This window comes from Embiotoca jacksoni, unplaced genomic scaffold (assembly GCF_022577435.1).
Source record: "Embiotoca jacksoni isolate LCO1_2020_lvr unplaced genomic scaffold, fEmbJac1.0.p SCAF_12, whole genome shotgun sequence".
Taxonomy (NCBI): domain Eukaryota; kingdom Metazoa; phylum Chordata; class Actinopteri; family Embiotocidae; genus Embiotoca; species Embiotoca jacksoni.
The window spans coordinates 5,147,477-5,172,500 of record NW_027185252.1 but is presented as its reverse complement, the minus strand read 5'-3'; the positions used below and the strand labels follow the sequence as shown (position 1 = coordinate 5,172,500).

Here is a 25,024-nt window from a genome sequence, read left to right as displayed (position 1 = left end):
CCGCGCGGAGCGTTAAGGACCTGTCGCCGCAGGTTACAAGCCCAACAGATCTGCTGACTGATAGACCCCTGGCCCACTTACCGGCTGATGTCACAGCTGAATCTGCTTGGTTTGGTTTGTGAAACCTTCCTAAACTGCTGAGATGACCCCTAAATCAGGTGAATTTAAGTGGCATTCATTCAATGATATGAGAAAATGAAAAAACCAAGGAACAAATGGCTGACACACAGACACAAGTAGCTCATTTGAGCTCCTCAAATCTGCAGTTCTACCCACCAAACAAAACATTTATTCACAGTTGCTTTACGTGTCGCTGAGACGAAGCTACATTAACTTTGCAAAATTCTCACCACAGAGGTTGAACCCCCTCAAAAACGATCCTTCTTTGAGCAATCGACATAGGATGTGTGTTTTTTAGTATTGGATATCTATGATAAACAGCTAATATCTCAAGCATGTAGCAAAATGTACATACACATAAACTGTGTATGAAAGCAGACGTGCTTCTGTGTCTGACAAGTGAGGCCGATGTGAAAATGCTAAAAACTACAGTACCACTGTCAGCCACTCGGGGTTCCTAGCTCCATAGACTCCCATTCAATTTCTCATGAAAAACAAAGTCAATAATTGTTTTCCATAAGTCATTATGGTTTCATAATGCTTTTCCAAGAAACTTTTCTTGTTATAACAAACCATTAAGTATTCTCTGGCGCCTTTCTTGTTTCTTCATCAGTAAGTAAAGTCAGTAAGTGTCACGTAACTAAACTAAACTGTATAAAAGGTTTGATGATTCATTTCCCCAGAGCCTAACAAATCATGGCAATTTAACAAGTTGGAAGCTGGAATTAGAAACATGCAGAGCCAGAGATACCTGCAGGAAAAACTCAGAAAAAAAATCCTCCATTGACAAAAGACATCACATAGGGAAATAATTCTGTCTGGTAAATGATAGAATGAAGGAAAGACCGAGATGGATGGAGAGTATAAATTTGAGATGACAAGAAAGAGAGAGAGGAGCACAGATGAATACATTATTACTATTTATTATTATTATTATTATTAGACAGACGAACCAGTTTCAATTTGGCATGTTCTTCATTGATCAGAGGAAGCAGCCTGCTATTTCCCCAGACACCCACAACAGACACCCACAACAGACACCCACAACACACACACACACACACACACACACACTCACACACACACACACACACACACACACACACACACACACACACACACACACACACACACACACACGCCGCCGTATTGAGTGAACAGCCTTATTGAACCTGACATCAGGAAGTTGGCAAGTACCATCTGAGTTATTTTGCGCGCCTGTGCACACCACACACACATTTGATGCCACAATATCTCAAAAAGGGCTCTCACGCACACCTGCTGCACAAAACCATACTGTGCACATTGTCTTTTCTCCTCTTGAATCCTGTTCACACATGTTTCTTATCCCCTTCTACCCTACACACACACACACACACACACACACACACACACACACACACACACACACACACACACACACACACACACACACACACGTGTACACACACCTTCCTCTGGGTTTTGAGTTGACATTGACAGTTTGAGCACGGGTTGGGTGTTTCTTTTTTTTTTTTCCTGCGACAAGTAAAATTAGCAGTCTGACAGGAATTCTTTCTTTCTTTTCCTTGTTTTTTTTTTCTGACTGCTTGTCCACTCTTTCCCTCTCTCTGTGTGTGTGTGTGTGTGTGTGTGTGTGTGTGAGTGTGTGTGTGTGTGTGGATGCTCTGTTCAGTGGCCTGCCACATCGTTTCTCTCCCTTGTCACCGTACACACATACTTGCGCGCCGTTTCGTCGTTCCTCTGTCAGCCTCTCTGTGCTGCTTGACGACTTAATAGCTCCCAGTGAGTGGATTTGAGCACTCCGCCTGTGTGTGTTTACACGCACTTGTCACGCCTGCAATATTCATATGGTGATGAGAAATATTCATTTCTAGGGGATGGGTGGGTGCCTAGTGGCCCAGGAGAGGGAGGTCATTTTTTTGTTCCTTTTGAACCCCCTCTCTAATTTCTCTCCCATATATTGTTTAGACCACTTATTTTTAGAGAAGGCTCCTCGAGGGTTTAGATTGCAAATAAAGTTTCCTCGTCCCTGCAATTGTGGGAAAAATCTGATCTGGAGCTTTGATCAAGACCAAGTAGCAGCCCATTGTAAGGTCGTCGTTTGGTTTGTGACGTGAGTCTAGTGGTGCCATCTTAATTTGTTGGATCCAGAAGCAACCATATTTTGACGGGCTAGGGGGGAGCGAGGGGCGGATCTGTCTTGTGGAAAAAAATTCATTGATTTTGTATTTCATGACTGAAGTTGACCCTTTTTGAATTGGAGTCTATTGGAGCCAGGTTTTTTTGAAGCCAGCCCCTAGTGGCCCTCGGTCGTATTGCACTGTCACTTCCGCTTTTCAGAACCAGAGACTCCATCCATTGTTATTTACAGTCTATTGTCAAGATGATGTTCTGCACAGAGTATCTGTTAATGTGAGCAGATAAAATCTTACCGTTCCTGAATTGCTGGCAGAGTTGGTTTGGTCAAATAATTTCAAACCAGGTTTTTACTGTTTTCAGAAATCAGCATTGTTTCTTTATGAAAATACCTGGAGCCACTGAGGCTTGTTCAAGAGAACTTGGCCTTTTCTGTTTTCAAAAAAGCTATCAGGTGAATGAGAGTGTGTTCTCATGAGAAAGAAGAGTGTTTATAGTGTAAGTGTGTAAGACTTTAATGTCTAATTTCAAACACAATTTGCAAAGATTTTTTTTGTGTGATTAGCCTGAATCAAATGTGTGACATTTCTCCTCGTGGGTCTATTACATGCACAATTAAAATTTGGCGAGAATTTGTAAACTCCTGTAATCTTAGTCTGTCAGTAGAAGAGCAGTGTTTGAGTAATATTTGACACATCAGCTGGTTTGGTTCCATCTATGTTGTAACCGCATCAAACTGCAAACTCCGAGCCGCAGCTTGATTACAGCGTTTGTAGTTTACCAAGACAGTCCCTGCATTGACATAGTATTAGTAAAGGGAGGCTAACTGCAGACACAAAGTCAGTCAGATGTCAATGTTCGGTGTTTCTCTGCGTCTATTGTGGAGTTAACGGCCGGTCTCGGCTGCCACCAGCCCAGGACTTATCTTGACACCGGAGCAGCAATCACAGGCCGGGAGATTGAGCGCTGTTTATTTTGTGTCAATGTGTTCGCTACGACCCTGGGGCCAGAATGCAAACACACGCACATACACGCGCACACAGATTCATTCGCAGCCTCGCTCGCTCAATCACCACCCACCCCTGTTTAAAATGAATGGATGATATCTGGCCTTTCACTATTCACATCTCTGTTTCCCCCTCTCAGCTGTATGACGCTTAATCTCAGTGTCGCTCTGTTTTGTCTGATACAGGGCAGGACCAATGCATTTTTATTCTCTATCTTATATTGCTTTTTTTTTTTTTATTCAAAGCCTATTTTGTGTGTCTGTTTTTTTGTGTGTGCGTGAGTTTGTGTGGATGAATGTGGGAAAAGGAGTTTGTATTTTTGTGTTCAGCAAATTTAGACTGCATTTGTGTGTGCGAGCACGGCCCTGTGTGTGTATATGTGCAGACGTTGGGGCGCTTCCTACCTTAAAAGTAAATCATCTCGAGAACTAAGCACCGCCGTCTGTAACCACGGGTGACTACCAAACCAATGACAGGGCTCGCCTGCTCTGACTGACAGCTGACAGTGTCCCTGCCCCTGATGGGAACTTGTGGCGACAAATTGGTCTTGTTGGGTGATGATGGGGTGACTGGTGTATTACAGTGTGTGTGTGTGTGAGAGACAGAAAGCGACTGAGAGCGGGGTGTGTGTGTGTGTGTGTGGGGGGGGGGGGGGGCAGGCAGGCAGGCAAACAGAAAGAAAGAATGAGGAGAGCTTATCCCTCCCACTCAATTACTGACCCTGACTGTGTGTGTGTGTGTGTATGTGTGTGTGTGTGTGTGTGTGTGTGTGCGTGTGTGTGTGTGTTAGTAAATGTGCGCTCTTCCTCCCTCCCACTCATCCCAAGGCTCTGACAGTGGGCTATTGTCTGCCTGCCTCTGTCACAAATGTCACTTATCAAACAGTACAAGTCAGTCAAACCTACATCATCAGCCAAAAGAAAGATAGAAATAACAAAAACGCACACACACAAAAAAAATCGCTGCATGTGTGATCATTAGCAATCTCAGCAGTCTCAGATGTTTCCAGTACCCCATGACGCCCACATTTGTATCTTGCCACATTGAACGATACAATCTCTGACTTTGCTCCTGTGACCAAAAGCATCCGTCAACCTCCAAACTCTCCTCCCAGCTCAGGTTTGATGTTTAAAGCCTCAGTTGTTAAACTGTAATGAGTTTCAAAACATAAACAACACAACAGGGTCCTGCCGCAAAATTCATAATTTATTCAATTCATGTAGTTTAGTTGCCTTCCTTTCCAGTTGTGTTGATATCTGTGAGGACATTTCAAGACTAAACATAATTTGAGTAGTAGAGAAACAGATATTGTGGCGTGCTGCTTTGATTAATTACAGTGAAGCAAACTGTGAAGTTATTGATCAATCGCTGTCACCTGCTGAGTGGAATCCGACTGACTCTAATGCATCTCAGATTGAGATCAGTTTAGTTACTTGATAACAGTGTAAATAGCTGCCTAATTCATTATCAAAAAGATAGCCTTTGCTATATCATGCCAGTGTCTGATCTTTCGTCAGAGACGTTATATTTAATAAAAGTGTCTAATATCAGTGTAATACTATCTAATAATAATAGGAAAGGCAGTCCTTCAGGCAGAGCAGTGTGCCTCTGCTGTAACACAGTGCAGTAAACCCTATATGATGTGAACACAAACAAATAATGCCTTAATGCACTTTTACTACGTATTAGATGGTCAGGTTCAGACATTTCTCTTGTTTTCACGCCATCTGTCTCTCCTTCTTTTCTGTTCGTTCCCCATCTTTTACACTCATGCACATTGCTCCAAAATAAACGCCAAATTATTTTCTCTGACCTTCAGTGTTGTTTATTCGTAAAAACAAACCTTGTGCTGAAACGTGTCCTGTGTTCTATGAAAGGCAGTGGCTTGTCTTCTGTTTGAGTAGCTCATCAAAACTAAATTGCTCTACAGTTGGGAACTTATCAAAGTGAAGTTTTTTTGTTTTTTTAAAGAACGAGACAAATCTTTGTTCTGCACTCTAAAAATGTTTACAGGGCAGTTCTGATTAGATTATCTAAAAACTACAGCACATGCAACAGAAACTGTGACTCTAGTGAAAAAGTAAATGTCATTTTCCCAACTCTTATTTGCTGTAGTTTCTAAAAAGTTTCTAGCTTGCTCATCAATCACAGCAGAATATAGTTACTGCCCTCCACTAAGTTTCAGTTGATTAAAATAAGGACCCACTTTCACTGGAAAAAGTATCAAAACTTCCATTAAAACTCTCCTTACAATATATGGGCAAGAAGGAGTGTCCATGAGCTAGACTACGACTTCATCACAGTTGCTTCTCTGCACCGTAACTTTTTTCTCAGTTGTTTTATGGGAAAAAAAGGCCTTCACTGCAGTTTAAAAGGAAACAATAATGACATTGGGATACAATTGATCATTATTTCCAAATAGCTGAAAATATACATTAATATATAGTTTATATATTGCATAAAAAACACTTTGAAACTTCAATAGAAAAAGAACAGACTTTTAAAAACCATTAAATCCTGACCTGACCAAACTAACAAACCTTAAAACACCAAAAAAAAAAGGGCAAAAACTTACCCCCCAAAAATTCACATTCATCCTTCCCTGATTTATATTTTTGTGTCAGAGACACTGGCCACTGTCTCTAAAACTTTTTTGAGTAAATCTGTCCCATTTTTTCATAAACAGATAACATGTGTCATGTTTTGTACTTCAAACTTTTCAAAGAAGGTCGTGTCTGTAAAGCAAGATGAAAGATGGAGATATTTTTTAAAGCACAGGTGAACATTTCGCTCCAATTGAGCCATCATAGACACACACACACACACACACACACACACACACACACACACACACACACACACACACACACACACACACGTGTGGACAAGTCGTCCTGATACAATAGTGGACGAAGGGGCTGCATCCATTATGTTTCATGGCTGTATGAGTGCCCCTTTGTCACTTTGCACAATGGGCACACTCTGAAGGGGGCACAAGCAACTTTGAGGTGTGTTTTACTTGTGGCTCTGCAGACATTTTTATTCTATTTTATTTCTGTGTCATGTGTTATGAATGCATTCCACTGATTGTGTGTGTGCGCACCATTGTGATTTTTCAGTTTGACTTCTTGCATGCAGAAACCTCCACCTTCAGTCACCATCAGTGGCTCCCCATCGGCCCAGCAAAGGCCCTCCCTGCCTGGACATCTGAAAAGAGACATTGGGGAAACGAGGAAATGACCTGTGCTTAGCCACACAACATGCTAGCTGTGCTCAGACAATCAGCATAGCATTAGTAGGACTGTTGAATAGAGCCATCATGGCTGCCTAGCCCTGGGGAGCCAGTGATCTGCCTATGTGCTTTATGGAAAGTGGAGGTCCTGCAGAGCTGCTGAGGGCCAGCGTGGACGCCAGCGTGGGCTCCGGTAGAAACTCCTCCAAACCGCTCAGGAGCAGGAATCTTTGTACTGTGTAAAGTTTTCTTTTCATGTGATTACAGTGTGACTTCTGGCCTGGGATGCACATCTAATAAGTGTACAATCCCACACCCTAAACGCACACTCTGGCAAATTTCAAATAGCCATTTCCAAAGTCATGAATGACCTGTCACTTTTAAACTTGCATTAAGAAAAAGTCTGATGTAGAGACATATATATATATATATATATATATATATATATATATATATATACACATATACACTCCCTTTCTCTTCCATTCTTCTGTGTCTCCCTCCCTTTCTTGCTAAGGTGTTGTGGAAGGTATTATTTTGAAGAGACCTGCCACTGTATACAGTGAGAAAACAAGAGAGAGGCAGATAGAAGGAGCCAGAGGGGGAGTTGGAGAGGGCTAAGTGGCCTTTCGGTGCCCCAGGGTGTGCTCCGTTGGCGTCCGTGGGTGCTCTTTGTCCAGAGCTTTCACTGCAATTAGAGCGTTTGAGTTGACAATTCACTTAAGACTCCCTTTCTTTCTTTCTTTCTGTCTTTTTCTCTATCTCCTACTCTGTCTTTCTCTCACACCCATAAGACCACCTCTTTCCTCCACCTATTCCCCCTTGTTCTCTCTCGCACACACAATCTCAGGGTATATTACCTGTTCATGTAATGCTGTTAAGCTCAGCTAGAAGCCTTTCCTCGTAATACCACTTAATTCCCCATGTGGCAGCCGAGGTAAATGCAAGAGAGAGTGGTGAACAGTGATGGTGGTGGTGGTGGGGTGAGATGGGAGAGAGCGATTGGGGAGGTGAGATGAAAGAGTAGGAGTGGGAAAGGTATCATCTGCGCCACTGTTTCTTGGTGGGCCCTAGCCATCAGCCCAGTGTGATAATGGCTCTGATTGCAGATGACAGGCGTGCCTCTACCTGTGAGTCTCGTGAAATAAGGGACATTTCGTAAGGTCAATGAATATGTGAGGCTCGGAGTGGGAGGTGGAGGGAGAGGGAGGCTCCACTTGGATTAGTCGTGGCATTCCTGACAACTAGAAAAGTCTGAATGTCCAGCCTCCTACTGGGAAAATGCAATGGAAAGCCACTTAGGCCTCGTTCACACCTGGCATTAACAGGCATCTTGGGTGATCCGATCACAAGTGGGAGCTCTAAGTACGTCTGTTTACACCTGGGGTTGGAATGCGTCTCCACATGCGTCTTAAGTGACCGTTTCTCACTGTCACTTCTCACTGATCTCACTCCCCGGCTCTGTATTCAAATAAACGCGTACATCGTTTCCATTTGCCAAACGGTTATTGTTTTTAACGCAGGCTGGAAGGCAGCAGTGCAGTTCCTGTACCGAGTGTGCCGGAAATTAAAAGAAGAGGAAATTGTCAAAACAACTGGTTTTCTCTTGTTGTTTTGCACTAGACCACCTCCGAATGTGGTCTGAGCAATCAGCTTTCAATACATCCTCAATGCGTCGTGGGTGCTTTGAAACCTGTACTTTGAGTTGTTCAGTTGTGATCGGATCAAACAAGATGCATTTTAATGCCAGTGGTGAACAGAGCTTTAATGTCAGTGTTTCCTGCCAGCTGATTCAGGTGGGTTTGAGAAACCTACCTCATTTTACAGACAGGAAGTCATGCGACATTGTCAGCCACAGATACGCAAAAGAAGCTTTCCAATGTGGCTTAAAACTCAAACTTTTTTGGTATTTAAATATTCTTTAGTCAAGATTCCTGCAAAGCAGGTGTGTGACTGCATCTATTAATTCTTAAATCTTTCTCTGAGATTCTGTTGGCAGCAAATCTGTGTAATACCTTTGATGTTGCTTCTCTTTTGCTGAGGTGGGGTCATTTTAATTGAAAAATGTCAAAGCTTTACTAGTTTTTGTTGGAATATTTGCAGGTTTCCTGACTCTTCAATGATGGAAATAGTTTAAACTGTTGGTCAAATTGGGCAGTGGAGATTTGTGATAGTCATTGTTTTTTTTTTTTATTTCACAGACTAAATGATTGATATATGAACATTTATATTAGTTAAAGCCTTTGACTTGAATGCACAATTTCAATCTCTGTGCTGTCTAACTACTGTTTTTTTCTTTGTCTGTCTCTAACGATAAATAAAGCAAAGTATTAATGAAACACAACCGAACAAAATAAAAAAAAAAATCTAAAATAAATGGAGAATATAGTTTGCAAATATAAAATATTTTTTGTCGTTAACCGTTTCTCCCTGATCTCGAAGCCAACAGCCAGCCAGAGATAGAAAAAGACAGATGAGAGGAGGGGATCAGAGAATAACTAGCTGCAGAGTGGAGGAAATTACAAAGTGACGGAGAAAAAGACGAAGGAAGGAGTAGAGGATAGGCAGAAGAAAAAGGAGGAGGAAGGGTTGACATTGCTCCTGGGTTAGTGCTCCAAAACGGAGTGCTAAAATCATTTCAGTTCAGATAAAGCTCTGGCCAGTGCCAGGCCGCCCCAGGATATCTGCCCCGCTCATCTGCCTCTCCAATGAAACGCCTGCACACAGAGGGAGCCTTCAGGCAGCCCGTCACACGCGCACACACACACACACACACGCACACACACACACACGCACACACACACGCGCGCGCCCGCACACAAATGCAAATACACATACAGACACTAACTCGGATGGAAACACGCACGGTCACTGCTGTATCACATGTGGACACACTCACTGGCCCCTCACGGCGAGTTCGTTGCTCTGCAGTTTATTTCAGTTGAGAGTGAGAAAGTGAGAGAGTGACAGAGAGCCCAGGGGTCTCCTTCCTCTTCTGAACCTCCCAAATTAACACCCAGTCACCACAGCTCACACCCGTTTGAATCATCTTTACCTGTAGCTGTCAAACTCACCCCATCCACCCCATTAACTTTCTTCTTATCCTGCTCTCACCTTCCCATAACTGCTTTCACCCTTCCCTCACCATCAGTCTTAGACCAGTGTGGGTTCTTCTTTTTGCGTGTCTGAATGTGAAAGCATTTTAATTTACTTACTGCCAGTCATTCATGGTACTTGGCTTCGCTTGTCATCCTCAAAATGTTGCAATTTTCCCAATGTTTCTTCAATGGCGGGGCTGAGACCAGATTAAGTATTGGATCAATGAGGTGATTCAGTTCAGGTCAGTGTTACTACAAAATACAACTTCTCAGGAGTAGGCAGAACCCGATAAGAAAAAAAAAAAGAGAGCTGACAAGTAAGGCTCGTTACCGATCTCTGATACTTTTATGGCACCAACCGAATTGCTTCAGTACTGTCTACAAACAAAAAAAATCCCTTGTCATTTGGTACCAAATTTTGATACATCGGGTACGTAGACACAACTCGGGTGGCCCACCCACGTCGATAAAATCACTTATTTTCAACTTTGGGAACTCTTACGTTAGAATACTTTACTTCAGCTTTTTCAAACAAATTTCGGCCGCTTCTGTCTGAGTTGCTTGAACTGCAATAATTAATGGATTCTTTGTGTGTAGCTGCCTAGCTAACATCTACTGATAGCATGTGAGGTGTTTAGGAAAAATTGGGTAAATTGTAGTAACTGAAAATAACCTGGCTTACACTCTCTCCCTCTACTCTGCATTGAAACTAAAGATTTGTATATGTAATGTATAATGTAACTTCCTTTTTCTAAATAGAGATTTTATAATATTGGTATAGAAAAAAGTATCACTCATAAACAGGTATCAAAGTCAAGGTATTGGTATTGGTAATGGTATCAGAAGTTGTTTAACTATACCCAGCCCTACTAACAAGCCATTACAAGGGCATCGCTGGACAATTAGCTGCTCAACTCAACATGCGAGCCACCTAATATGTGATTGATAGATAATAAATTCAGTCTGGGCAGATTCATGTTGGCCAATCATGGGCTGGAATGGTCAGAAGCTTATATCGATAATCATCTTTGTGAAACAGTGTCCTCTTAAGATCTCTCCCTGAATGTTTTCCACACTAAATGTTTTACACATTGCTGCTCATATCTCAAGCATTCATCCACCACATACAGTATCACCTCTTTGACAAATCAATGATAACATCCAGATTGTAACCAAAAAGCGTGACAAAAGTGGCATTGTTTAACCTATTTTTCAATCAAAAAAGCTTTAGCTTTAATATTCAGTGATAGTGAACTCAATATCTTTGCGTTTTGAACTGTTAATCAGACATAAGGGATTTCAAGATGTCACCTTGGGCTTTTGGAAATTGTTTGATGAATTAAAAAATTAATTCACAATAGAATTTCCAACAATGAAAATAATCACTGGTTGAAGCGGTACACATCGCAGGCAGACAGAATTTGGATGCGAGACCCTTTTCAGTTTACATAGTTAAAACAAATTCCCTCAATTTGACAATCTGTTCCTCAGCAGCATTGTCCTTCAAACCAAAACAGATCAGCCCCCTCATGTTTACCTCCTTCACCCTTCCCTTTGGTCCCTATAACCTCTCTTCCATATTATGTCTTCCTCCCTCTCCTTTTTTCTTTCAGCACCTCTTCAGCGAGATAGAAAATCTCTTTTCTCATGTTTAAGACATCAGTGCAGTTGTCGGGCAGACTGGATGCTCCTCTGTCTCCCTACTGCCTCTCCCACTCCTCGTCTCTGTCACTCATCTTGAATATATATTTGTCTCCCTCTCTAAGTTGCTTCCCTCTTTGAATTTTTATAACTTTCTGGAACGCAACTCATTCGTCTCCTACTCGAGTACAAACACTCTTAGGTGGAGGCATGTTTTCACCCTAAATAATACACACCCTGTTTTAGTCATAAACCCGTACTGAGTCACAGTGGAGTGGATGTACCAGTTCATGCTATCATTTCCTGTCAGTCTTATTACTGGATGACAGAATCAGAGGGTCACATCTCAAAAACCAAAGTCTGCCTCGCACAAGAGATCTTGAACTTCATGAGAAAACCTGAATGAATAAAGTAGAGAAAAGTAATTGCATAAATATATTACTGGCTATATAGACCGCCTCAAGTGTAATAGAGGCATTATCCAGCGAGGTGGTAGTTCACTAAAGCAATCTCACCCTCAAGGTAGAATTAATTAGTAGCTGTTGTGAAGTTTTTGATCTTTGCCAGCTGATTGTGTTTCCTCAGTTGTCATGGGAATCGTAGACGTTCAGAGTTACAATGTTTTTTCTGAGCATTTTAAAGACCTCACATCCATGTTGGTTGTAGACCTACAATGATTCATTTGATTAGTCGATCAACACAACATTAATATGTTCTGTTTTTTTGCTTTTAGATGTGTAAACTAAATATTTTTGAGTTTTTAGACAACAATATAACATTTAAAGCTGCCTCTTTTGACTAGGAAATTATAACAGGCTTTGTTCTATATCTTCTCACATCATGTTGACAAAAATTAATGATCAATCGATAATGAAAAAGACCTTAGGTGCAGCCCTAGTCGGCTTAAAAGTTGACTTTTCCAAATAAGGTTGTGCTTTTACACCCAAGATCCCATCATAGATCAATATCCATTTAAATTTTATCTGATCTGAGTCCAGTTAAGCATTTATCTACAATTCACACACACACTTTTATCCGTGTGTGATTTTGGATTTAGAATGAAATTCAGTGTTGTTGATGTCTACATGACATTTATGTAAGAAACTGGTTTTAAAACGGCACGAAGACACTGAGCAGCCACGGAGGTTGTAGATCTACACAGATATCACAGAGCGGCTGACACAGCTGCTGCTTTTGGTTTGTTGTTGCTGTCCACAACTGTATTTATTTGGAGATAAGACTCATTTGGGAAGTTTGTCTGCTTTTAGCCACCAATTATTGAAACAACTGGTGTTTTTTTTTTTTTTATGTCAAATAGCGTGACAATTGCATTAAAAGACTGGTTAGTTAAAATTTCTGTCAACAAAAAATTGATTTATGTTGATTAAAGACTGTGGAATGGATAAATACACTCATACTGGACTTTATTGTAAATCAGAAAATACTGATTCTGTTTCAGAGAGGATACCAAAAGGAGAAAAGGCAGCGTTAGCATCGTGGCTGTTTATATTGTTTCATTCTTTTTTCCGTAATCCAAGAAACAAGAATCTTTAATCATTCATTTCAATCTCAACTCTTCTCTTCCTCTCCTCCCTACATCCATTTCTCATTTTCTACCTTCCTCTTTCTTTCTTTGTTTCTTTTCTTTTCTTTTCTTTTCTTTTCTTTTCTTTTCTTTTCTTTTCTTTTCTTTTCTTTTCTTTTCTTTTCTTTTCTTTTCTTTTCCCTCTCTTTCTCTGCCCCTTGTCCTAATTGTTTATGTACATTAACATTCAAGAAACTAGATAGCTTGGTGCAGGTGACACCCTGTAATTTGACATCTTTGCCTTTCTCCTTTCTCCAAGGAAGGGGAGAGATGCAATCTGTGGCAATCTATGTGTGTGCACGTGTGCACAACATAATCTGGGGTGGTCACATGGCCCTGTGCCACTCTCTGTATGCTAATCAATGAGTGAAGCTCTGCAAAGCTCTCATCTGCCAGCTAAACCCCACACCTCAGTGCTGATATGTCTATTAGCCACATGTCAGACCCCCTCTTTGTTTCTGTCTCCTTCTGTCTCTCCTCACATCTCATTCCCTCCTCTCTCATTTGATTGTTCCTCCTCTCTGTAATTCTGTGCCGCTGAGTCTATCTCACTCCATCTTCTATTTCTTACTCCATACTTTGTTCAACTCACCTACTGTATCCCTAACTTCCTCTGTATTCCTTTGCTCTGAATACTGACTCTATACCGACAATGGTTGCACCGAAATGTAATTTAATCAAGTATGCACTCACTGCCTCTGCTCATTGTCCACGAGAAGAGCAGGGTATGATGGGAAAGGTGGTGAAGGTAGCCAGGTCATGACGTTGTCAAGCTTCCCCTTCAACTAACACATTGTCATATTCACTCGACAATTGAATCAGGAACACAAACAGCTCAGTTTGGCTGCTTTAGTCTGTTTTCTCACCAAGTAGAATGATCCGCTAGAAAACAAAAGAATTCTTTATTTAGATTCAAACATTCAAATTCAGCATGAATAATAAATGCTCTATACGCTCCTGGTTTTCCTAAACATAATTAAATATTGAATTGGTTGACATATTCTGCTTAATAATTAATGGCCTACTGTATTTGTCATTGTTACAGCTGTACAAATATGTAGAAGTGTATATACTCTAAGACGTTGCATCCGCCAACAGCCATCTAAATGCTGGACGCTCTATACTATGCCTACGTGCTGGTGACACAGGTTCTCCATTTTGCTGTCCATCCGTTTTTTTTTTCGTTCCATTCTCGTGAATGTGATAACACAGCAACGCCTTGAGGGAAATTTAGCACAAATGTTCACTTGGTTCCAAGTATGAACTGGTTCAATTTTAGTGGTCAAAGAATAAAAGTCACTGCGACCTCAGGTCCATCGGATTCCTGCGAAACGCATTAATTCCTTGAAATTTGGAACAAATCTTCACTTGCATTCAAGGATGAACTCATTCGATTTTGGTGGTCATAGGTCACTCTGACCTGAGGGTCGGTCCAATTCTTGTGAATGCGACACATCAGCCAATGCTAAAAATCAACTGATTAAAATTTGGTGGTCAAAGGTCAAGTTGGTCAATGTCCTTCTGTGCGCACATACTTCTGTCCAAAAACCATAACACCTCTGGCCACGGCTGTTACCGGCACCTAGCCACAAGAACATGACAAATCTCATTTTATAACACGCACTATATTCCAAAACGCCCTCCCAAAGTGGTAAGTTCTGTCGCATCGTGCGATTTTGGTCGCGCCCGTTCTACACACTGTGTACTATCGCTCTGCTCGGTCAGGAACAAGAAAAGCGCCTGACATGTAGACAGAAATGCTGACGGACAGGTAGAGGACAGATAAAATGAAACATAGACGTGCATTTGTCTTAATGCTTTTGCGTGCTTTAAGACAAGATGACAGACAGGCAGGCAGGCAGGAGGAGAATCAAGCAGACGGTTATAGGGGCGGTTAGACAGGCAGTCAGCCCTGGCATTTTGCAGCAGATAAGTAAGCTATCAGAGGAGGGGGATAAATAGCAGAGTAAAGATTGGTCCCGGCCCCCTCAGAGAGGAACGGGGGGCCACAATGCAGGCGTGGTGGGCAGATAGCCCCCTGCTCTCATTATACTCTGCCTAATCCAAAACGATGTTTACTCAGAGAGAGAGAGAGAGAGAGAAGGGCCACGCTTATCGAAGCCCTGCACAGTCCTCCAAGCGTGTGTGCGAGTGCATGTTTGTGTGAATGTGCGGCTGTGTGTTTGTGAGTGCATGCTAAAATGAGCCTATTCCATTGGAAAAAGGGATCAGGAGTGTCTCCAAGGCGGACTCTGTTGGCTAGAATGTCGATGCTTATCACACACTGCCCGGCTCCTCTGGTGACAGGCGAAAAGGCTATCTAAACTGCCTATTCACAGCATGTGTATTTACCATACCAGCTTGGCAGAATGATCATTTTATAATTGGTATTAGTATTAACATTGTGCTAATAATAGCTAAAGCTTTTATGAGGCATTACCTAATCTGATTTATGAGGGGTGGAAGGTCCTTAAAGGCCAAAAATCATTTTGCTTTTTTTGCTTTTGAAATGCTCGAACATAAAAATAAGTATTTTAGTTCTTTATATCTGTTCACCTGTACCTTTTCCGCCTCCGAACACTCAACTGCAGTTTATAGATTGCATGATGACTCCTGTTAGGCTGAAGAACCTCTATAATACTTGATGTTTTGCCTCAGTGATTACACCAGGAGGTTCTTGTGTGCTGATTATTTGACACAGATCTTACAGATTTCACTGTCAAAATATGCACTCTTCAGTGTAGCATTATTGGAAAAAAAATTAATGGAAAATTGACAGCAAAACCCATTTTCCATTTAAAAAATGTTGAGATGTTGCTGGGCGGCACAGTGGTGCAGTGGTTAGCATTGTCACCTCACAGCAAAAAGGTTCTGGGTTTGAATCCGGGCCTGGGCCTTTCTGTGTGGAATTTACATGTTCTCCCTGTGCCTGCATGGGTTCTCTCCAGGTACTCTGGCTTCCTCCCAACATCCAAAAACATGCACCTCAGGTTAATTGGTGGTTCTACAAATTGCCCTTAGGTGTGAATGAGACCGTGAATGGTCTTTGTTTCCGTCTGTCTCTACATGTTGGCCCTGTGATAGACTGCCGACCTGTCCAGGGTGTAACCCTGCCTTCGCCCAAAGTGAGCTGGGATAGGCTCCAGCCCCCCCCCCCCCCCCCCCCCCCCCCGTGACCCTGTTCAGGATAAAGTGGGTATAGATAATGGATGGATGGAGATATTGCTGTATTAGTAAAGTATATCAAAATGGTTTGCCCTAAATGCATAGTACCTGGAAAAAATTTTTTTCATTGTTCATCGTTCAATATCCGACCAGTCAAAGTGTTGACCTTTTCCATAGGACCATATTTGTTTTAAGTATCATAGAGATTTGTCACTGTTTATTGTCACTTTATGACCCCTGAACTTATACAATCTGCTCTCTCACCTCGTACGCACACACACGCGCATATATCCATGCTCACACACCTTTACCTACAGTCTTTTTCAGCCCGTCTCCGTCTGTCCTGACAAACACTCTCTCACACAGGCACATACAGTACACACACATGCACACAGCTACGTGGTCTTATGAACTGTGTGTACCCTGTCTTGGCTGGTTGGGGTAATCCCGGCCTCCACTAAAGTAGCCGTGTGAGAGGACAGATTGTCAGTTGATCATGGCCAGCCGAGAGCCTTATCCCTTATTGGATCGGCCATGGAGGAGGCTTAGGAATTATCTGAGGCCTTGCTTAATGTGGAGACGGATCACCACCAGAGAGCCACAGAGCCTGAAGATGCGCTGGGCCTGAGGGGAGAGAAAGACTGTGTGTGTGTGTGTGTGTGTGTGTGTGTGTGTGTGTGTGTGTGTGTGTGTGTGTGTGTGTGTGTGTGTGTTTGAGTTTGAGAGAAGTGTGTCTTTGTGTGTATCAGTATGTAGTCGTGATAGAGGTGTGTGTGTGCGTGTGTGTGCACACGAACGTGTGTACAGAGCAACATCATGGCCCACTTAACCCCATCTTGACACCTCTCTTGCTCACTCCCCTTCCTTACTTTTACTTTTTTTTCCGCCATCCATTCCTCTCCTCCTCACCTCCCTCCCTCCTTTTGCCCATTCTTCCTCTTTCGCCTTGTCACTCCTCTTTCCCTCTAGCTCCTCCTCCTCTGCATCTTTAACTCCTTTTCTTTTTTTTCTTGCTATCCAGTCATTTCTCAACTGATGCTGTATGTCCCATCTTTTATTTTACTTTTACCTCCCCCTGCTTTTCTTTTCTCCATATTAACTTTCACCTAACTTTCCCCCTTTCCTTCCTCCCTCTATCCCTATCTCCTCTTCCTATTTCTCCCCGTACATTCCTTCTCACTGCTCTTTTATACTCCCTATTCTCTTGCTGTTAGTGTTGCTCTCCTCTCTGATCATTGCCTTCCTCCTTCTCGTCCTCCTGCCCCTCCTTTATCTCTTCGATAGCACTGTACAGCAGCATCCTGTCCCCAGCAGGAGACCTGACTGAGGCCAGTGAAACAAATGTGAAAACAGACATTTTATTTCCTGGAGATAAAAGAAACTGAGCTAAATTTCTTCTCGTTAAGGAAAGCTGTTGACCAGTGGCTCATAACTCACAGCCTGAGACTGTAACGGAAAATACAGTAGCTTATATTAGTCGGATATCATTACAATTTACAGTTGCCAGAGAAAATTTAGGCTATGTCAGATCTGCAGGGAACTACCTGTCTTAACATTTGGAAGGCATGAAGAATGCTTGAATTAGGACATTTTTATGGTTTGAAAAGCAGCAATCAAATTGCTTTCAGTATAAGCTAACTTAAGCAGATCTTGTTATCTTTTAAATGAAAGTGTTGAGGCTCTGTTTAATTAGTTCTTTGTGCTGAGAACAGAGTAACAGCCTTGTCTCAAATACTGTTTTGCCTGGTGTAGCTAGTGAGACAGCATTACCACCTGTAATAGCCCTTTAGCTGATTCCAGCCCAGCTTGGCTCCCTGGCTTGTGAATGCCTCGAGATCCTTCAGGAAGACCAGGAGAACATGGTCGGAGAGGTTTAGGTGGGGAATACCTGGGTTACCAGGTTACTTTTCTTAGCCTGCTGCCCACCACAGCCCAAATCTGGATAAGCAGCTAAAAGAAACCGGAGGGATAGATGGATAATTCCATCCTTGTGCATGTGATCACTGACAGCTACCGAGGTCAGATTAGTGCTGCCATAAATTGTGGAGTTCCTGGTTTCAACCCCAGGTCACCAGGATGTTAAGGGATGAGGGGTTGGGAGATGGGCATTATACAGTCGATTCAGTGGGTAGCTGCAACAAAGCAGGCCTCCCACCTCCAGAGCTGTTAACACTGTGTATCTTAGTATATAAACCTCAAGCTTATAGGGTTGGGAAGGAGTCATGTCTTTACACCTCGTTTCAAGCATACCATAAAGAAAACATGGACAACATGCAACTGCTTGCAGACCTTGTATACCTTACATTCAGTTGAAGTGGTTCTTCCTGCCTCCCGTCAGATATTATGTCATATCATTGGAAAAAAGTATTTTTACAGTGACAACAGGACATCCTTCTCTGCCTTAGTAAGTTTGGAAGATTCAATTGAAAATAAATAACTTGTAGGAATGAACACTTATTATTACTGCTGCACTACTGCATATTTCCCCTCTGAGTATGGGGATGCACGCACATGTTGCATGCTGTGAATTCTTATGTCTAGAGATTAATAGATTGATCGGACAGCAGTCGAAAATAAAATAGTAAATGTTCATACTTTTTAGTGTGCCGCTGTATGGCACAGTAGCATGAATGAGGTGCTCCATAGGACAAAATAAATAGTATGAGAGTAAAGCTGTCAAACCTCTTGACATATAAAATAGACACATGTGCAACAAGATGTGAAAAGCCACTACATGTGGTATACTTTTACATTTTCAAAAGCACAATTTTTTGGATCAGAAAACAGTTTTCCTGTGTCGCAGTAAACAAACAGGAGACACTCTGAGGTGAGTTCACGATCTGTGTGGCACACAATCCCAAAGCCACACATATGGTTTTCAGGATAACACTATTGACAAGGTTTAGTTCCTGGGACCGATATTAAGATGATACGCATACACAAACACACACACACACACACACACGCACACGCACACACACACACACACACACCCCTCTACACTTTCCTCATCTAGTAATTGAAGGTGAGAAATAATTTCATTATCCTCAGGAAGAGTAATCTGCTCTCTAGTCCTGATCCTTTCATTTCCTACAGTGCACCTCGGCCTGGGAGGCACACACACACTAAAACAGCCACATACTTATCACACATGCAAGCATGCGCATGCACATCACACAGACACACACATACATACACAGCTCTTACCACCCTGGGCTATTAATGTTATTGGAGTTGGGGATTAACCATCAGATTCACATATGCTTTACAAAGCTTTATTACTTAGTGCTGTCTTGCGCTCTCTCTCTCACATGCATTCATGTGTTCACACACTCGTGCACACACGCGTAGATTTGTTGGAGGAAAAGTTAATCTGGGAGTATGGGCACCAGTTAGAGGAGAGAAACAAGCCCTTTGCAGAAGGTTTAAAACATGACCAGCGCAGTGTTAACTTGACTTATTTTTCTTTATATCATAGTCACAGATGGCCTGGCTGCATTTTTGTTTAACATGTACAGATGTAGAAAACCCTGTGAGGATGTGGAGACACCTGAGAGAATGATACTGCAAGGCTCAGTCTGAATTCTTCCTCCTCTTCAGTTTCGGGGTGAGATGGTGGCAGGAAGATTAGATGCCACTCATGACTCGTACACATCATCAGCAGAATGAAAACCAAAGGAAACAGCAGACGAGAGTGTGAAGGGGCCATCGTATTTCTTCCGCTTGTGTTGCTGAATAGTGGATCCCACCCAGTTTAATGTTACATTACCACCCTCTACTGTTCGCCTGCCCAAGATGTTCCTGTTGACCCTGAACGTCAAGTGTCATCTGTTTTGACATGCAGAGGGGAGGGGCTAAACTGTCATTTCACAGGGCAGAGATTCCTGCTCTGATGTCATTATGTTTCACACACAGTCAGAAGAGGAGGGGTCAAAGTTGAAGGAAGAAGCAGGGTGCAGCTAAAGACACACAACACAGTGTGTTTTTTCATCATTAAAAGATACACCTTGTGTTACAGTTTATTCTTACTGTGGTTATCAAATCCTTTACAAAGAAAAAAACACAATGAGCCGCTCTATTACAATGAGTGATACTTTTCTTTATTGCACTGTAGTTTAGTTGTCATACATTGTTCGGTTGCTTTAAATACTTTCTGGTCTGAAAATAGCCCCCTATAAATGCCCTGTTTTTTCCTGTCAAGCGTTGCAAAAAAAACTACAGCTGTTTTAATAAATTACTTGGCCTTTTCTTAAAATTTTATCTGTGACCGACTTTTTAGAATGTCTTCAACAGGAATGAATAGGACGAGGGCTTTGATCCACAGATAATGTAGAGGAACCAGAAAGTATTTTAGAGAAGAGTAATGCATTGTTGGATTTGAAAAAAAAAGAAAAAAAAATGACACCAGCCTTAACCTTTAAATCTGGAAAATGTCACATAAAAGAAAACATTTATATGCACAACAAACAGCCCTGTATACAGTAGACCAATGCTACACTGACCAGTGCAGCATCACAATGTAACGTTTTCCATAGCGTGTGACACGCTGCTGGCTGAAGGCAAATAACAGATTAAATTTAAAATGTCACCGTGTTTCAGCCTTTCATGTCTTGACACTCTGTAGACACACACAGTTTAGCCACTCTGACTGTCATTGTATATGTGTGTGTGTGTGTGTGTGTGTGTGCGCGCGCGTGTGTGTGTGCGTGCTGTCAGGCCAAGATGTAGAAAGAGTGTGTGGGTGTTTTTTTTTTTTTTTTTTTTCTAATGGGGAAAAGGAATATTTGGACATTTTATCAATAGGCATTATTAAATCCTGCTTGCTTGAGCTAATCTTAGTGGACCGGAGCGAGGGGGAAAGGAGGAGAGTTAGAGAGCGAGCGAGCGAGAGAGATAGACACAGAGAGGGAGAGGGAGAGAGGAGTGATGTCTGCCCCATGAGGTGAAGAGAGACCGCCTGTAAGCCGCTTATTATATCGACTACCACCTTTTCTCTCTCTCCTCTTCTAACGCTCCCTCCACAGTTTTCTCTCGTTACCTCACTCATTTTCTATCTCTGTCTCCCTCGCTTGCTTGCCTTCTCCAACTCATTCTACATCCCCTCATTCTCTTCTCTTTTTTTTTTCAACAGCTCCATCATATAAACACACACAGATACATATATGCACACACACAGACGGCGCCAAGGCGAACCTTCTTGTTCAAAGCCAGAAGCAAAAATTAAAGCTGAAGTTTTATTCAAATGAATGTTTACTTCTTCTACTGCCAAGATGTGTGTATGCGTCTGTGTGTGTTTGTGTGTCTGTGTGTGTGCTGAGAGAGGAGAAATAGTACAGAGCATGCAAGTGTGCGTGTGGTAGTGTGTGTTACATGCACGGCAGAAGGAGAAGGGCTGACAGTAGGTGATAAGCCAGACAGGCCTGCACGCAGTGATTATCACCCACTGGACCCCCTGTCTCACACATACACACACACACACACACACACACACACACACACACACACACATGCATACACCGTGCCCAATAACAGAGTGTGTTGCAAGGATTTAGGATAGACAGACAAACAGACAGAGAAGCCTTGGATCACAAGCAAGGTGGAAACCACAAGAGAAGCAAATGAACACAGACTGGAAAATACAATGCATCCAATTATGTTTCACTGAACGCTCATTGTTTTTATTTGGGTTTTATATCAATATTAATTTCTTTTTAGACACTGGGATCAAAGCACTTTGTCACATGAGAGATGCTAGATATGTGTAAGATCTGTCGCTGAAATGCACCATCAGTTATTGTGAATGAGTGACTGTCTCTTGTTCTCTCTCTGACTCAGGTGTGTGGCCTTCTGAGGAGGTGATGGCCCATTACTGTCTGCAGAAACGTCAAATGTTCAAGTGAGTTCTTCTGTTCTTAAAAAAACAACAACAACCAAGGCTTTGATTAATTACACAGATCAGAAGCTACCGTATTGTTGTTAATGTTGAATTTAAACTTCTGTCTCTTTGCAAGTCAGGCTGTATTGTTATCTCCTTCACACTTTCCAATTTTCATTTTACAGTTTGACATAATTTTACCACTTAAATATTGAAAATGCTTTGCTATTGTAAACAAATGAGACATTCAGAAAGTTTGGCAGCATATAATGGCCTCCACGCAACCATTTTCTTTCTACCACATGAAACCCGCTGCATTACAGGAAATTGCTTTATGATACAAAAGAGGAAGAGGGACTTCATTCTTTCTGTGCAAACTTATTGAAAGAATTATGTTTGTTGCACTGACAGATTGGGAAACTACAGTAGAAAAAGGTTAGAAAACTCACTTTAAAAATATTTCTCCTCTTCAGTAAAATTAAAGGGAAAATTGGAAACACAAATTACTTGCTGGAGGGTAAAGTAGCAACATCCTTGGAAATAATAACACATTTATTACACCAGAATTTGTCACTTCTTCTACGTTACAATTTAATATATATTTTAATCTACGATTTGACAGTACAGCATTTAATGTTCATATATTTAGTTTGCAGAAAACCTGCCTGGGTTCTCAGAAGAAGGGACCCCCATAGCACAGCTCAGGAGGCAGGTGTAAAAGTTAAATCGTCTTTACTGAGAAAAATCAAGGATGTAAATGTCCAAGCAGGCAAACAAAGTAAAAAGGAAGTGGCTGAAGGCAAAATCCAAAAACACAAGCAAGGTCAAAAACATGATCAGGATCAAAACAGGCAGGTAAAGATGAGATGAAAGCTAAGGCACATGCCACAAAGACAATCTGGCAGACAAGAAGTGGAAACGGACTGGTTCATATACAGGAAGCTAATGAGGGAGGAGGGAACAGGTGATTGGGGAGGAGAAGCAGGTCAGGTGATTCTACTGGCGGGAAAAGCCGACAGGTGAGAGGCTGTGTCTGACATAACAGCAGAATCAGCACATGTATGCACAAACAAGTGGACTGAATGAATAAAAGAGTGAGCAGAAACCACGACAAAACCTGTCAGCAACACATCTTTCACTCAAATCTGACCGTGATTGGGACCTGCAGTAAGTGCTCGGTGCTCGTGTCAATCTGTACCTTGCCACGGCATGCTGTGTTGTTCCGTGCTGCTCTTTCCACTGCTCTTGTCTGCTGAGCATCGCCCTGCCCTGTGGCATGGGGCTGAAAAGCACCCAGGCACTTTTGATTTCCACTCAAGGTGGAACGTCACCCTTTGATTTCCTGTTTTAACATTCAAGAGGCGGGAGGCGAGGAAGAGAGGGGTATTGATCAGAGCAGCATAGTGAAGGTCAGCGAGAGAAGGGAGGGAGGCAGGGAGGGATGAAAGAGGACAGGGGTAGAGATGGAGGGGAAAGGGAGATGAAAGGAGGAAGAGGATGGAGAGAGGGGTTGAATGAGCATGCAAGCTACGGGAATCTGTGTGTGTGTGTGTGTGTGTGTGTGTGTGTGTGTGTGTGTGTGTGTGTGTGTGTGTGTGTGTGTGTGTTTGGTTCCTCAGATTTCCTGCTGATTGAGCTTGTGCTTCTCAATGTTCAGTGTTCAGCTTTCAGGTTGATGGTTGAATTGATATTTCTTACCCTGCTGTGTTTACTGTGTATGTGCATGATAGTATGCCCGTTTGTGTGTGTATCTATATCTGTTTGCATCTACTGTACAGTATGTGTGTGTGTGTGTGTGTGTGTGTGTGTGTGTGTGTGTGTGTGTGTGTTCGTACTAAACTGCCAGGTTTGGCTCAGCAAAGTGAATCTCACTCTCACTTGCCTCCCTTTTCCTCTCTGTCTCTCAGGGGTGCTGTGTGTGAGTTAGGAGGAGGTATGACTTGTCTCAGTGGGCTCATGGTAAGTCACACACACACACACACACACACACACACACACACACACACACACACACACACACACAGATTTCTGCTGGAGAAACGGCCTGACTTATCTAATGAAACTTACCCTCACCAGTCAATATATACACAGTATGGGCACCATACCTATTCAAACAATATCATTCACTTCTTACATGCCGATCTGTGTGTGTGTGTGTGTGTGTGTGTATTACCTTCACAAGTCTACGCTACTCTGAATTTACACGACATTTATTGAGTACCGACACGATATCCTCTAGTGGATTGACGGGTGTATTACACGCTGTGGCGTGACCGGGCTGTAGCATGGCACCTGTCACTTATTTATTAAGAGCAAACTGTGATTAAAGTTTCCCAAATAAAACACACTTTCTGAGTGTGATGATTTTTACATTGTTTGTGTTACATGGAGGCACTTATGAATTTTTTTTTTCATTTAGAAAAAAAAAGTAAGGTATTTAGATGTGAACAAGGTTTATATGATTAATAGAATTAGTTTTTCCATAAGACAGTGATTATAATATGTGCTTTCATTGTGTTTACCAGCACGAACCACAACCACCCTACAACCCAAGAAGAGATGCCTAGATATATAAACAAGCAAGTGTCTTATAAACTGCCCAGCATTGGAATGTTTCACGCACACTCAGACACGCACACTCAGACACACACACACACACACACACACACACACACACACACACACACACACTCTCAGATATACTGCAGTCTGTCAGCCATAGGGTTTATTAGCCAGGGTCTTAAGGGCCCCTCCACATAGCAGGCGTCAGTGTCCCATCGATCTGTTAGATGCCATTCTGTGTGTGTTTGTGCGTGTGTGTGTGTGTGTGTGTGTGTGTGTGTGTGTGTGTGTGTGTGTGTGTGTGTGTGTGTGCGTGTGTGTGAAAGCTGGGTTTTATCTCTTGGCAGTCAATACACCATGTTTTGACATTGGTGGCTTGAGATGGAATCCTTCCTTCACACCTCTCCTTTATCTCCTCCCTCCTTCATCCGTCACTGACACCACATTCACCACATTTTCTCTGTTGTCCATGTGAGCAGTTCATTAAATATTGCTGTAGTTATCCTCTCTTCCACCCTGATTTTTGTCCCTCTCTGTATTTCTTTTCATGCTCTGTATCATTTTTACACGCTGATTTAATCTCGTCCTTTTGTTTCTTAC

At 42.2% G+C, this 25,024-nt stretch overlaps 1 protein-coding gene across 1 annotated transcript in view; it reads left to right on the top strand.

Moving 5' to 3' along the window:
• Window positions 1-25,024, top strand: part of camkmt (calmodulin-lysine N-methyltransferase) — a 102,390-nt gene that overhangs the window by 47,587 nt on the left and 29,779 nt on the right. The window contains exons 4-5 of the mRNA XM_069144371.1: window positions 21,823-21,883; window positions 23,770-23,821. Of these exons, the coding sequence (XP_069000472.1) occupies window positions 21,823-21,883; window positions 23,770-23,821 (113 nt within the window). The remainder of the gene's footprint in view (window positions 1-21,822; window positions 21,884-23,769; window positions 23,822-25,024) is intronic.